Consider the following 12,953-nt stretch of genomic DNA (forward strand, 5'->3'; position numbering starts at 1 on the left):
GGAAGGGAGGGGGAGAGTGGGAAGGAAATGGAAACAGACAGGCGACTACCGTTCTAGGCCAGATGACATTTCTGGTAGAGCCGGAGGCAAAGAAAAGGTGAGGGAGAGGGGTGCAGAAAGGGAGGGGAGGAACAAAACAAGTGATTATCATACTAGGCCTGACAACTGAGAAAGAAGCCCACTGTGACAGGCGTGCATGAGTGGTGGGGCGATGCCCACTGTGGCAGGCATGCATGAGTGGTGGAGAGATGTCCGTGCTCCTGCCCCATTGCATAAGAAAGAAGCCCACTGTGACAGGCGTGCATGAGTGGTGGAGAGATGCCTGTGCTCCTGCCCCATTGGATAATAAAGAAGCCCACTGTGACAGGCGTGCATGAGTGGTGGGGAGAAGCCCACTGTGACAGGCGTGCATGAGTGGTGGAGAGATGTCCGTGCTCTTGCCCCATTGCATAAGAAAGAAGCCCACTGTGACAGGCGTGCATGAGTGGTGGAGAGATGCCTGTGCTCCTGCCCCATTGGATAAGAAAGAAGCCCACTGTGACAGGCATGCACGAGTGGTGGGGAGAAGCCCACTGTGACAGGCATGCATCAGTGGTGGAGAGATGTCCGTGCTCCTGCCCCATTGCATAAGAAAGAAGCCCACTGTGACAGGCGTGCATGAGTGGTGGAGAGATGCCTGTGCTCCTGCCCCATTGGATAATAAACAATCCCATTGTGACAGGCGTTCATTAGTGGTGGGGAGATGCCCGCGCTCCTGCCCAATTGGATAAGAAAGAAGCCCACTGTCACAGGCGTGCATGAGTGGTGGGAAGAAGCCCACTGTGACAGGCGTGCATGAGTGGCGGAGAGATGTCTGTGCTCCTGCCCCATTGGATAAGAAAGAAGCCCACTGTGACAGGCGTGCATGAGTGGTGGGGAGTTGCCCGCGCTCCTGCTCCATTGGATAAGAAAGAAGCCCACTGTGACAGGCGTGCATGAGTGGTAGGAAGAAGCCCGCTGTGACAGGCGTGCATGAGTGGTGGAGAGATGCCCGTGCTCCTGCTCCATTGGATAAGAAAGAATCCCACTGTGACAGGCGTGCATGAGAGCTGGGGAGATGCCCGCGCTCCTGCCCCATTGGATAAGAAAGAAGCCCACTGTGACAGGCGTGCATGAGTGGTGGGAAGAAGCCCACTGTGACAGGCGTGCATGAGTGGTTGGAAGAAGCCCACTGTGACAGGCGTGCATGAGTGGTTGGAAGAAGCCCACTGTGACAGGCGTGCATGAGTGGTGGAGAGATGCCTGTGCTCCTGCCCCATTGGATAAGAAAGAAGCCCACTGTGACAGGCGTGCATGAGTGGTGGGAAGAAGCCCACTGTGAAAGGCGTGCATGAGTGGTGGAGAGATGCCCGTGCTCCTGCCCCATTGGATAAGAAAGAAGCCCACTGTGACAGGCGTGCATGAGTGGTTGGAAGAAGCCCACTGTGAAAGGCGTGCATGAGTGGTGGAGAGATGTCCGTGATCCTGTCTCATTGGATAAGAAAGAAGTCCATTGTGACAGGCGTGCATGATTGGTGGGGAGATGCCCGCGCTCCTGCCCAATTGGATAAGAAAGAAGCCTACTGTGACAGGCGTGCATGAGTGGTGGGGAGATGCCCGCACTCTTGCCCCATTGGATAAGAAAGAAGCCCACTGTGACAGGCGTGCATGAGTGGTGGGAAGAAGCCCACTGTGAAAGGCGTGCATGAGTGGTGGAGAGATGTCCGTGATCCTGTCTCATTGGATAAGAAAGAAGTCCATTGTGACAGGCGTGCATGATTGGTGGGGAGATGCCCGCGCTCCTGCCCAATTGGATAAGAACGAAGCCCACTGCGACAGGCGTGCATGAGTGGTGGGGAGATGCCCGCACTCCTGCCCCATTGGATAAGAAAGAATCCCACTGTGACAGGCGTGCCTGAGTGGTGGGAGGAAAAGCCCACTGTGACAGGCGTGAATGAGTGGTGGGAAGAAGCCCACTGTGACAGGCGTGCATGAGTGGTGGGGAGATGCCCGTGCTCCTGCCCCATTGGATATGATATGATAGTTTATTTATATAGCGCCTATACACAATGTGCTTCAAAGTGCTTCAAGGCAAGGAAGGGAACAAGGGAAAATACAACGACATTCTTACAGGCCATGAACAGTAAGGTCGTGAAATTAACTATCGTACTCTGCCTGACGACATTTCAGATAGTGCAAGAGCTAAGACATAGATAAGGAAGGGAGGGGGAGAGTGGGAAGGAAATGAAAACAGACAGGCGACTACCGTTCTAGGCCTGATGACATTGCTGGTAGAGCCAGAGGCGAACAAAAGGTGAGGGAGAGGGGTGCAGAAAGGGAGGGGAGGAACCAAACAAGTGACTATCATACTAGGCCTGACAACTGAGAAAGAAGCCCACTGTGACAGGCGTGCATGAGTGGTGGGGAGATGCCCACTGTGGCAGGCATGCATGAGTGGTGGAGAGATGTCCGTGCTCCTGCCCCATTGCATAAGAAAGAAGCCCACTGTGACAGGCGTGCATGAGTGGTGGAGAGATGCCTGTGCTCCTGCCCCATTGGATAATAAAGAAGCCCACTGTGACAGGCGTGCATGAGTGGTGGGGAGAAGCCCACTGTGACAGGCGTGCATGAGTGGTGGAGAGATGTCCGTGCTCTTGCCCCATTGCATAAGAAAGAAGCCCACTGTGACAGGCGTGCATGAGTGGTGGAGAGATGCCTGTGCTCCTGCCCCATTGGATAAGAAAGAAGCCCACTGTGACAGGCGTTCATTAGTGGTGGGGAGATGCCCGCGCTCCTGCCCAATTGGATAAGAAAGAAGCCCACTGTGACAGGCGTGCATGAGTGGTGGGGAGAAGCCCACTGTGACAGGCGTGCATGAGTGGTGGGGAGATGCTCGCGCTCCTGCCCCATTGGAGAAGAAAGAAGCCCACTGTGACAGGCGTGCATGAGTGGTGGGGAGAAGCCCACTGTGACAGGCGTGCATGAGTGGTGGGGAGATGCCCGCACTCCTGCCCGATTGGATAAGAAAGAAGCCCATTGTGACAGGCCTGCATGATTGGTGGGGAGATGCCTGGAAGAGACTAGGACCCCCTCTATGTCTCCTCTAGGCTGGAAGAGGCTAGCACCCCCTCTATGGCTCTGCAAGGCTGGAAGAGACTAGGACCCCCCTCCATGTCTCTGCTAGGCTGAAAGAGACTAGGACCCCCCCTCTATGTCTCTGCAAGGCTGGAAGAAACCAGGACCCCCTCTATGTCTCCGCTAGGCTGCAAGGCTGGAAGAGACTAGGACCCCCTCTATGTCTCCGCTAAGCTGGAAGAGACTTGGACCCCTCTATGTCTCCACTAGGCTGCAAGGCTGGATAGACTAGGACCCCCTCTATGGCTCCACTAGGCTGGAAGAGACTAGGACCCCCTCTATGTCTCGGCTAAGCTGGAAGAGACTAGGACACCCTCTATGTCTCCGCTAGGCTGGAAGAGACCAGGACCCCCTCTATGTCTCCGCTAGGCTGGAAGTCTGGAAGAGACTAGGACCCCCTCTATGTCTCCACTAGGCTGGAAGAGACCAGGACCCCCTCTATTGTCTCTGCTAGGCTGCAAGGCAGGAAGAGACCAGGACCCCCTCTACGTCTCTGCTAGGCTGGAAGAGACCAGGACCCCCTCTATGTCTCCGCTAAGCTGGAAGAGACTAGGACCCCTCTATGTCTCCGCTAGGCTGGAAGAGACTAGGATCCCCTCTATATCTCTGCTAAGCTGGAAGAGACTAGGACCCGTCTATTTCTCCGCTAGGCTGGAAGAGACTAGGACCCCCTCTATTACTCCACTAGGCTGGAAGAGACTAGGGCCCCTCTATGTCTCCGCTAGGCTGGAAGAGACTAGGACCCCCTCTTTGTCCCCGCTAGGCTGGAAGAGACTAGGACCCCCTCTTTGTCCCCGCTAGGCTGGAAGAGACTAGGACCCCCTCTTTGTCTCCACTAGGCTGGAAGAGACTAGGACCCCCTCTTTGTCTCCACTAGGCTGGAAGGCTGGAAGAGACTAGGACCCCTCTATGTCTCCGCTAGGCTGGATGAGACTAGGACCCCCCTCTATGTATCCACTAGGCTGGAACAGAATAGGACCCCCTCTATGTCTCTGCTAGGCTTGAAAGCTGGAAGAGACCAGGACCCCCTCTATGTCTCTGCTAGCTGCAAGGCTGGAAGAGACCAGGACCCCCTCTATGTCTCTGCTAGCTGCAAGGCTGGAAGAGACCAGGACCCCCTCTACGTCTCCGCTAGGCTGGAAGAGACCAGGACCCCCTCTATGTCTCTGTTAGCTGCAAGGCTGGAAGAGACCAGGACCCCCTCTACGTCTCCGCTAGGCTGGAAGAGAGTAGGACCCCTCTATGTCTCCACTACGCTGGAAGAGACTAGGACCCCCTCTATGTCTCCGCTCAACTGGAAAAGACTAGGGCCCCTCTATATCTCCACTAGGCTGGAAGAGACTAGGACCCCTCTATGTCTCTGCTAGGCTGGAAGAGACTAGGACCCCCTCTATGTCTCCACTAGGCTGGAAGGCTGGAAGAGACTAGGACCCCCTCCATGTCTCCACTAGGCTGGAAGGCTGGAAGAGACTAGGACACCTCTATGTCTCCACTAGGCTGGAAGAGACTAGGACCCCCTCTATGTCTCCGCTAGGCTGGAAGGCTGGAAGAGACTAGGACCCCCTCTATGTCTCTGCTAGGCTGCAAGGCTAAAAGAGACCAGGACCCCCTCTACGTCTCTGCTAGGCTGCAAGGCTAAAAGAGACCAGGACCCACTCTACGTCTCCACTAGGCTGGAAGAGACCAGGAACCCCTCTATGTCTCCACTAGGCTGGGAGAGACTAGGACCCCTCTATGTCTCCGCTAGGCTGCAAGGCTGGAGGAGACTAGGACCCCCCTCTATGTCTCTGCAAGGCTGGAAGAGACTAGGACCCCCTCTATGTCTCCGCTAGGCTGGAAGAGACTAGGACCCCCTCTATGTCTCCACTAGGCTGCAAGGCTGGAAGAGACTAGGACCCCTTCCATGTCTCCGCTAAGTTGGTAGAGACTAGGGCCCCTCTATGTCTCTGCTAGGCTAGAAGAGACTAGGACCCCTCTATGTCTCTGCTAGGCTGGAAGAGACTAGGACCCCATCTATGTCTCCACTAGGCTGGAAGGCTGGAAGAGACTAAGACCCCCTCTATGTCTCCACTAGGCTGGAAAGCTGGAAGAGACTAGGACCCCTCTATGTCTCCACTAGGCTGGAAGAGACTAGGAGCCCCTCTATGTCTCCACTAGGCTGGAAGAGACTAGGACCCCTCTATGTCTCCACTAGGCTGCAAGGCTGGAAAAGACTAGGACCCCCCTCTATGTCTCTGCAAGGCTGGAAGAGACTAGGACCCCCTCTATGTCTCCGCAAGGCTGGAAGAGACTAGGACCCCTCTATGTCTCCACTAGGATGGAAGAGACAAGAACCCCCTCTATGTCTCCACTAGGCTGCAAGGCTGGAAGAGACTAGGACCCCCTCTATGTCTCCGCTAGGCTGGCAGGCTGGAAGAAACAAAGAAACAAGGAGCCCCTCTATGTCTCTGCAAGGCTGAAAGGCTCGAAGAGACTCGGACCCCCTCTATGTCTTCGCTAGGCTAGAAGAGACTAGGACCCCTCTATGTCTCTGCTAGGCTGGAAGAGACTAGGACCCCTCTATGTCTCCACTAGGATGGAAGAGACAAGAACCCCCTCTATGTCTCCACTAGGCTGCAAGGCTGGAAGAGACTAGGACCCCCTCTATGTCTCCGCTAGGCTGGCAGGCTGGAAGAAACAAAGAAACAAGGAGCCCCTCTATGTCTCTGCAAGGCTGAAAGGCTCAAAGGCTCGAAGAGACTCGGACCCCCTCTATGTCTTCGCTAGGATAGAAGAGACTAGGACCCCTCTATGTCTCTGCTAGGCTGGAAGAGACTAGGACCCCCTCTATGTCTCCACTAGGCTGGAAGGCTGGAAGAGTCTAGGACCCCCTCTATGTCTCCAGTAGGCTGGAAGGCTGGAAGAGACTAGGACCCCCTCTATGTCTCCACTAGGCTGGAAGAGACCAGGACCCCCTCTATGTCTCTGCTAGGCTGGAAGGCTGGAAGAGACTAGGGCCCCTCTATGTCTCTGCTAGGCTAGAAGAGACTAGGACCCCTCTATGTCTCTGCTAGGCTGGAAGAGACTAGGACCCCATCTATGTCTCCACTAGGCTGGAAGGCTGGAAGAGACTAGGACCCCCTCTATGTCTCCACTAGGCTGGAAGAGACTAGGACCCCTCTATGTCTCCACTAGGCTGGAAGAGACTAGGACCCCCTCTATGTCTCCGCAAGGCTGTAAGAGACTAGGACCCCCTCTATGTCTCCCCAAGGCTGTAAGAGACTAGGACCCCTCTATGTCTCCACTAGGATGGAAGAGACAAGAACCCCCTCTATGTCTCCACTAGGCTGCAAGGCTGGAAGAGACTAGGACCCCCTCTATGTCTCCGCTAGGCTGGCAGGCTGGAAGAAACAAAGAAACAAGGAGCCCCTCTATGTCTCTGCAAGGCTGAAAGGCTCGAAGAGACTCGGACCCCCTCTATGTCTTCGCTAGGCTAGAAGAGACTAGGACCCCTCTATGTCTCTGCTAGGCTGGAAGAGACTAGGACCCCCTCTATGTCTCCACTAGGCTGGAAGGCTGGAAGAGTCTAGGACCCCCTCTATGTCTCCAGTAGGCTGGAAGGCTGGAAGAGACTAGGACCCCCTCTATGTCTCCACTAGGCTGGAAGAGACCAGGACCCCCTCTATGTCTCTGCTAGGCTGCAAGACTGGAAGAGACCAGGACCCCCTCTATGTCTCTGCTAGGCTGGAAGGCTGGAAGAGACTAGGGCCCCTCTATGTCTCTGCTAGGCTAGAAGAGACTAGGACCCCTCTATGTCTCTGCTAGGCTGGAAGAGACTAGGACACCATCTATGTCTCCACTAGGCTGGAAGGCTGGAAGAGACTAGGACCCCCTCTATGTCTCCACTAGGCTGGAAGGCTGGAAGAGACTAGGACCCCTCTATGTCTCCACTAGGCTGGAAGAGACTAGGACCCCTCTATGTCTCCACTAGGCTGCAAGGCTGGAAAAGACTAGGACCCCCCTCTATGTCTCTGCAAGGCTGGAAGAGACTAGGACCCCTCTATGTCTCCACTAGGATGGAAGAGACAAGAACCCCCTCTATGTCTCCACTAAGCTGCAAGGCTGGAAGAGACTAGGACCCCCTCTATGTCTCCGCTAGGCTGGCAGGCTGGAAGAAACAAAGAAACAAGGAGCCCCTCTATGTCTCTGCAAGGCTGAAAGGCTCGAAGAGACTCAGACCCCCTCTATGTCTTCGCTAGGCTAGAAGAGACTAGGACCCCTCTATGTCTCTGCTAGGCTGGAAGAGACTAGGACCCCCTCTATGTCTCCACTAGGCTGGAAGGCTGGAAGAGACTAGGACCCCCTCTATGTCCCCGCTAGGCTGGAAGAGACTAGGACCCCCTCTATGTCTCCACTAGGCTGGAAGAGACCAGGACCCCCTCTATGTCTCTGCTAGGCTGCAAGACTGGAAGAGACCAGGACCCCCTCTATGTCTCTGCTAGGCTGGAAGGCTGGAAGAGACTAGGACCCCCTCTATGTCTCCACTAGGCTGGAAGAGACTAGGACCCCTCTATGTCTCCGCTAGGCTGCAAGGCTGGAAGAGACTAGGACCCCCTCTATGTCTTCACTAGGCTGGAAGAGACTAGGACCCCCTCTATGACTCTGCTAGGCTGGAAGAGACTAGGACCCCCTCTATGTCTCCACTAGGCTGCAAGGCTGGAAGAGACTAGGACCCCTCTATGTCTCCGCTAGGCTGGAAGAGACTAGGACCCCCTCTATGTCTCCGCTAGACTGGAAGAGACCAGGACCCCCTCTATATCTCTGCTAGGCTGAAAGGCTGGAAGAGACTTGAACCCCCTCTATGTCTCCGCTGGGTTGCAAGGCTGTAAGAGACTAGCACTCCCTCTGTCTCTGCAAGGCTGGAAGAGACTTGAACCCCCTCTATGTCTCCGCTAGGCGGCAAGGCTGGAAGAGACCAGGACCCCCTCTATGTCTCCGCTAAGCTGGAAGGCTGGAAGAGACCAGGACCCCCTCTATGTCTCCTCTAGGCTGGAAGAGACCAGTACCCCCTCTATGTCTCCGCTAGGCTGGAAGGCTGGAAGAGACTAGGACTCCCTCTATGTCTCCGCTAGGCTGGAAGGCTGGAAGAGACTAGGACCCCCCTCTATGTCTCCACTAGGCTGGAAAGCTGAAAGAGACTAGGACCCCCTCTATGTCTCCACTAGGCTGGAAGGCTGGAAGGGACTAAGACCCCTCTGGGTCTCCGCTAGGCTGGAAGAGACTAGGACCACCCCCTTGTCCCTGCAAAGCTGGAAGATAGCCTGCTGTAGCACCACTGTGAGGTAAGAGGGGATGGCCCTCATGTATTGTTCATGGATGAGAACAGGGCTCAAGGTATTACCACTCACCAAGAACATGGCCCACCACACAGTTTGCAAGGATACATAGATGTGCTCAGCTCTTCCAACTGAAAAAGAGAAAAAAAACAGCAAGGATTGGCGAATGAAATAAACAACGAACCCCTCCCTCACTCCCTGACCATATGCCCGGGCCCCAAATACCCCAAACACTCGCCCTTAAGAGTTCTTTGTGAGCAGGAACACTATCCGGCCGCGTGGCGGTGAAAGCAGGAGTATGAGAGATCTCGTTTCTGGCTGGAACGAGTGCTGGTCTAGAGGCCAAGCTGTCCTCTGTGCCCACTCCCGGCTCCCCCACTTACACACCCTGTTACTTCATCTTTCTAGCATTAGCTGCAAGCACCTGGAGATGTACTCACGTTGGTCAGCAGCTGCTCCAGGTTCTGGTCGGCCACGGGCTTCTTCTGCTCCTCGCTGACCTCTTCCACGCAGGTGTCCAGACTGAAGTGAAGCCGGGCCAGCTTCTCCTGCATCTCCCTCACGTGCTCCAGCTGCTCGAAGGAGCAGACCTTCCCTAGACAGGCATGAAAGCTATAGGTTACAGATCCATAGAGCACCGTCTTACGTTCCTTGGATGTACACACTGCCAAAGGCCAAGGAGCCGTTCAGCTCATGGACTGGCCTCCCTCCCGCTCAGGCACTGGACTGGCCTCTCTCCCTTTCTCTCTAGTCAACCCACAAGTGAGACGTGGTAACAGGAGCCGCCGTTAGGAGCCATCAACCCAGGGCACTTGCACAGTGCTCGGTGGAACTCCACTGGAGCGTCCTCCCCTTGCCCGTGTGAGTTCCCACTTTTATCAGGTGTGCCTGTCACTCAACGCGGTGTAAGCCCTTCTAGACATTCAGTTTTGCACCTGTCCAAAGCCCTTCCCTCCTCGCCATCGAGCTCAGGCACTCGGGCCCTGGGAGCCGCGCTGGAATGCTGCCCTATCAGCCGACAAGGTAGTGTTGCACTGGGGTGTCCCATCCTGTGTCTGCTCACCAGAGAATGCAGAACACTGCACAAGCGAGCGCCGAAGACCTTTCAGGCAGGCCCGCTAGAATAACGCAATTCACCCCTAGTGAGCATTTCGTGCCGGCTTCATGTGCTCTGCAGATTATTATTACATCACTGTAAGACTGGGCATCTAGGCGCTATAATGCTGTTATACTGCAGGTTGCAAGCATTCAATACACGCCTCTATTAGCTACTAAACCCCATCATGCTCTGGCAAACTGTGCACTTATGCACTATGTAGTTAGCCCAGCAGTTTTTGCACCTGCACGCGCCTTAATCATTATATTACACTGTGACCCAATAAATGTGTGAAGTAACCTTTACCAGACAACGTAATTTATTGTGACCCAACAATTCCACTGACGCACTCTTCTCCAGTAGAGGCAGAAATGCCCTGCTACCGTGGGCGCCTTTGTGCTCATACGGGCATGTGCCACCCCCTCAAGCGTCTCCACACATGCATGAGGTTGCTGAGCTCCTCCAAGGGCCCTGTTGTATCGTGCTTGGTGTGAATGCAGTTGCTAAGGAATGCCCGAGGGAATGCTGGTGTGCCCGAGGGAATGCTGGTGTGCCCGAGGGAATGCTGGTGTGCCCGAGGGAATGCTGGTGTGCCCAAGAGAATGTTGGAGTGAATGAGAGACCATTGGAATACATCTGAGAGAATGTTGGTGTGCCTGAAAGAATGTTGGAATGCATGAGAGAATGCTGGTGTGCCCGAGAGAATGTTGGTGTTGGAATGCATGAGAGAATGTTGGAGTGCATGAGCGAATGTTGGAGTGCATGAGCGAATGTTGGAGTGCATGAGAGAATGTTGGAGTGCATGAGAGAATGTTGGAGTGCCTGAGAGACCATTGGAATGCATCTGAGAGCATGTTGGTGTGCCTGAAAGATTGTTGGAGTGCATGAGCGAATGTTGGAGTGCATGAGCGAATGTTGGAGTGCATGAGCAAATGTTGGAGTGCATGAGCGAATGTTGGAGTGCATGAGCGAATGTTGGAGTGCATGAGCGAATGTTGGAATGCATCTGAGAGAATGTTGGTGTGCCTGAAAGATTGTTGGAGTGCATGAGCGAATGTTGGAGTGCATGAGCGAATGTTGGAGTGCATGAGCGAATGTTGGAGTGCATGAGCGAATGTTGGAGTGCATGAGCGAATGTTGGAGTGCCTGAGAGACCATTGGAATGCATCTGAGAGAATGTTGGTGTGCCTGAAAGAATGTTGGAATGCATGAGAGAATGTTGGTGTGCCCGAGAGAATGTTGGAGTGAATGAGAGACCATTGGAATACATCTGAGAGAATGTTGGTGTGCCTGAAAGAATGTTGGAATGCATGAGAGAATGTTGGTGTGCCCGAGAGAATGTTGGAGTGAATGAGAGACCATTGGAATACATCTGAGAGAATGTTGGTGTGCCTGAAAGATTGTTGGAGTGCATGAGCGAATGTTGGAGTGCATGAGCGAATGTTGGAGTGCCTGAGAGACCATTGGAATGCATCTGAGAGAATGTTGGTGTGCCTGAAAGAATGTTGGAATGCATGAGAGAATGTTGGTGTGCCCGAGAGAATGTTGGTGTGCCCGAGAGAATGTTGGTGTGCCCGAGAGAATGTTGGTGTGCCCGAGAGAATGTTGGTGTGCCCGAGAGAATGTTGGTGTGCCCGAGAGAATGTTGGTGTGCCCGAGAGAATGTTGGTGTGCCCGAGAGAATGTTGGTGTGCCCGAGAGAATGTTGGTGTGCCCGAGAGAATGTTGGTGTACCCGAGAGAATGTTGGTGTGCCCGAGAGAATGTTGGTGTGCCCGAGAGAATGTTGGTGTGCCCGAGAGAATGTTGGTGTTGGAATGCATGAGAGAATGTTGGTGTTGGAATGCATGAGAGAATGTTGGTGTTGGAATGCATGAGAGAATGTTGGAGTGCCTGAGCGAATGTTGGTGTGCCTGAGCGAATGTTGGAGTGCCTGAGCGAATGTTGGAGTGCATGAGCGAATGTTGGAGTGCATGAGCGAATGTTGGAGTGCCTGAGAGACCATTGGAATGCATCTGAGAGAATGTTGGTGTGCCTGAAAGAATGTTGGAATGCATGAGAGAATGTTGGTGTGCCCGAGAGAATGTTGGAGTGAATGAGAGACCATTGGAATACATCTGAGAGAATGTTGGTGTGCCTGAGAGAATGTTGGTGTTGGAATGCATGAGCGAATGTTGGAGTGCATGAAAGAATGTTGGAGTGCATGAAAGAATGTTGGAGTGCATGAAAGAATGTTGGAGTGCATGAAAGAATGTTGGTGTGCCTGAGAGACCATTGGAATGCATCTGAGAGAACGTTGGTGTGCCTGAAAGAATGTTGGAATGCATGAGAGAATGTTGGAATGCATGAGAGACCATTGGAATGCATCTGAGAGAATGTTGGTGTGCCTGAAAGAATGTTGGAATGCATGAGAGAATGTTGGAATGCATGAGAGAATGTTGGTGTGCCTAAGAGAATGGTGGTGTGCCTAAGAGAATGGTGGTGTGCATGAGAGAATGTTGGAGTGCATGAGAGAATGTTGGTGTGCCTGAGAGACCATTGGAATGCATCTGAGAGAATGTTGGTGTGCCCGAGAGAATGTTGGTGTGCCCGAGAGAATGTTGGTGTGCCCGAGAGAATGTTGGTGTGCCCGAGAGAATGTTGGTGTGCCCGAGAGAATGTTGGTGTGCCCGAGAGAATGTTGGTGTGCCCGAGAGAATGTTGGTGTGCCCGAGAGAATGTTGGTGTGCCCCAGAGAATGTTGGTGTGCCCCAGAGAATGTTGGTGTGCCCCAGAGAATGTTGGTGTGCCCCAGAGAATGTTGGTGTGCCCGAGAGAATGTTGGTGTGCCCGAGAGAATGTTGGTGTGCCCGAGAGAATGTTGGTGTGCCCGAGAGAATGTTGGTGTGCCCGAGAGAATGTTGGTGTTGGAATGCATGAGAGAATGTTGGTGTTGGAATGCATGAGAGAATGTTGGTGTTGGAATGCATGAGAGAATGTTGGTGTTGGAATGCATGAGAGAATGTTGGAGTGCCTGAGCGAATGTTGGTGTGCCTGAGAGAATGTTGGAGTGCATGAGAGAATGTTGGAGTGCATGAGAGAATGTTGGTGTGCCTAAGAGAATGTTGGTGTTGGAATGCATGAGAGAATGTTGGAGTGCCTGAGAGAATGTTGGTGTGCCTGAGAGAATGTTGGAGTGCATGAGCGAATGTTGGAGTGCATGAGCGAATGTTGGAGTGCATGAGAGACCATTGGAATGCATCTGAGAGAATGTTGGTGTGCCTAAGAGAATGTTGGTGTGCCTGAGAGAATGTTGGTGTTGGAATGCATGAGAGAATGTTGGAGTGCATGAGCGAATGTTGGAGTGCATGAGCGAATGTTGGAGTGCATGAGAGAATGTTGGAATGCATG

The 12,953-nt window shown here is 53.6% G+C and overlaps 1 protein-coding gene across 2 annotated transcripts in view; it reads right to left on the reverse strand.

The window, feature by feature from the left end:
* CCDC28B (coiled-coil domain containing 28B) overlaps window positions 1–12,953 on the reverse strand; it is an 80,080-nt gene that overhangs the window by 17,017 nt on the left and 50,110 nt on the right. For both annotated transcript variants that reach the window (XR_011279567.1, XM_069622488.1), the window contains exons 4-5: window positions 8,909–9,063; window positions 8,577–8,599 (exon numbers count right to left, since the gene is read on the reverse strand). Coding sequence is in view for 1 of the 2 variants with exons in the window: in XM_069622488.1 (XP_069478589.1) it covers window positions 8,577–8,599; window positions 8,909–9,063 (178 nt within the window). In the remaining variant the exon portion in view is untranslated. The remainder of the gene's footprint in view (window positions 1–8,576; window positions 8,600–8,908; window positions 9,064–12,953) is intronic.

The sequence above is a fragment of the Ambystoma mexicanum genome, chromosome 11 (assembly GCF_040938575.1).
Source record: "Ambystoma mexicanum isolate Mex_15411 chromosome 11, UKY_AmexF1_1, whole genome shotgun sequence".
In the NCBI taxonomy this organism is placed as follows: domain Eukaryota; kingdom Metazoa; phylum Chordata; class Amphibia; order Caudata; family Ambystomatidae; genus Ambystoma; species Ambystoma mexicanum.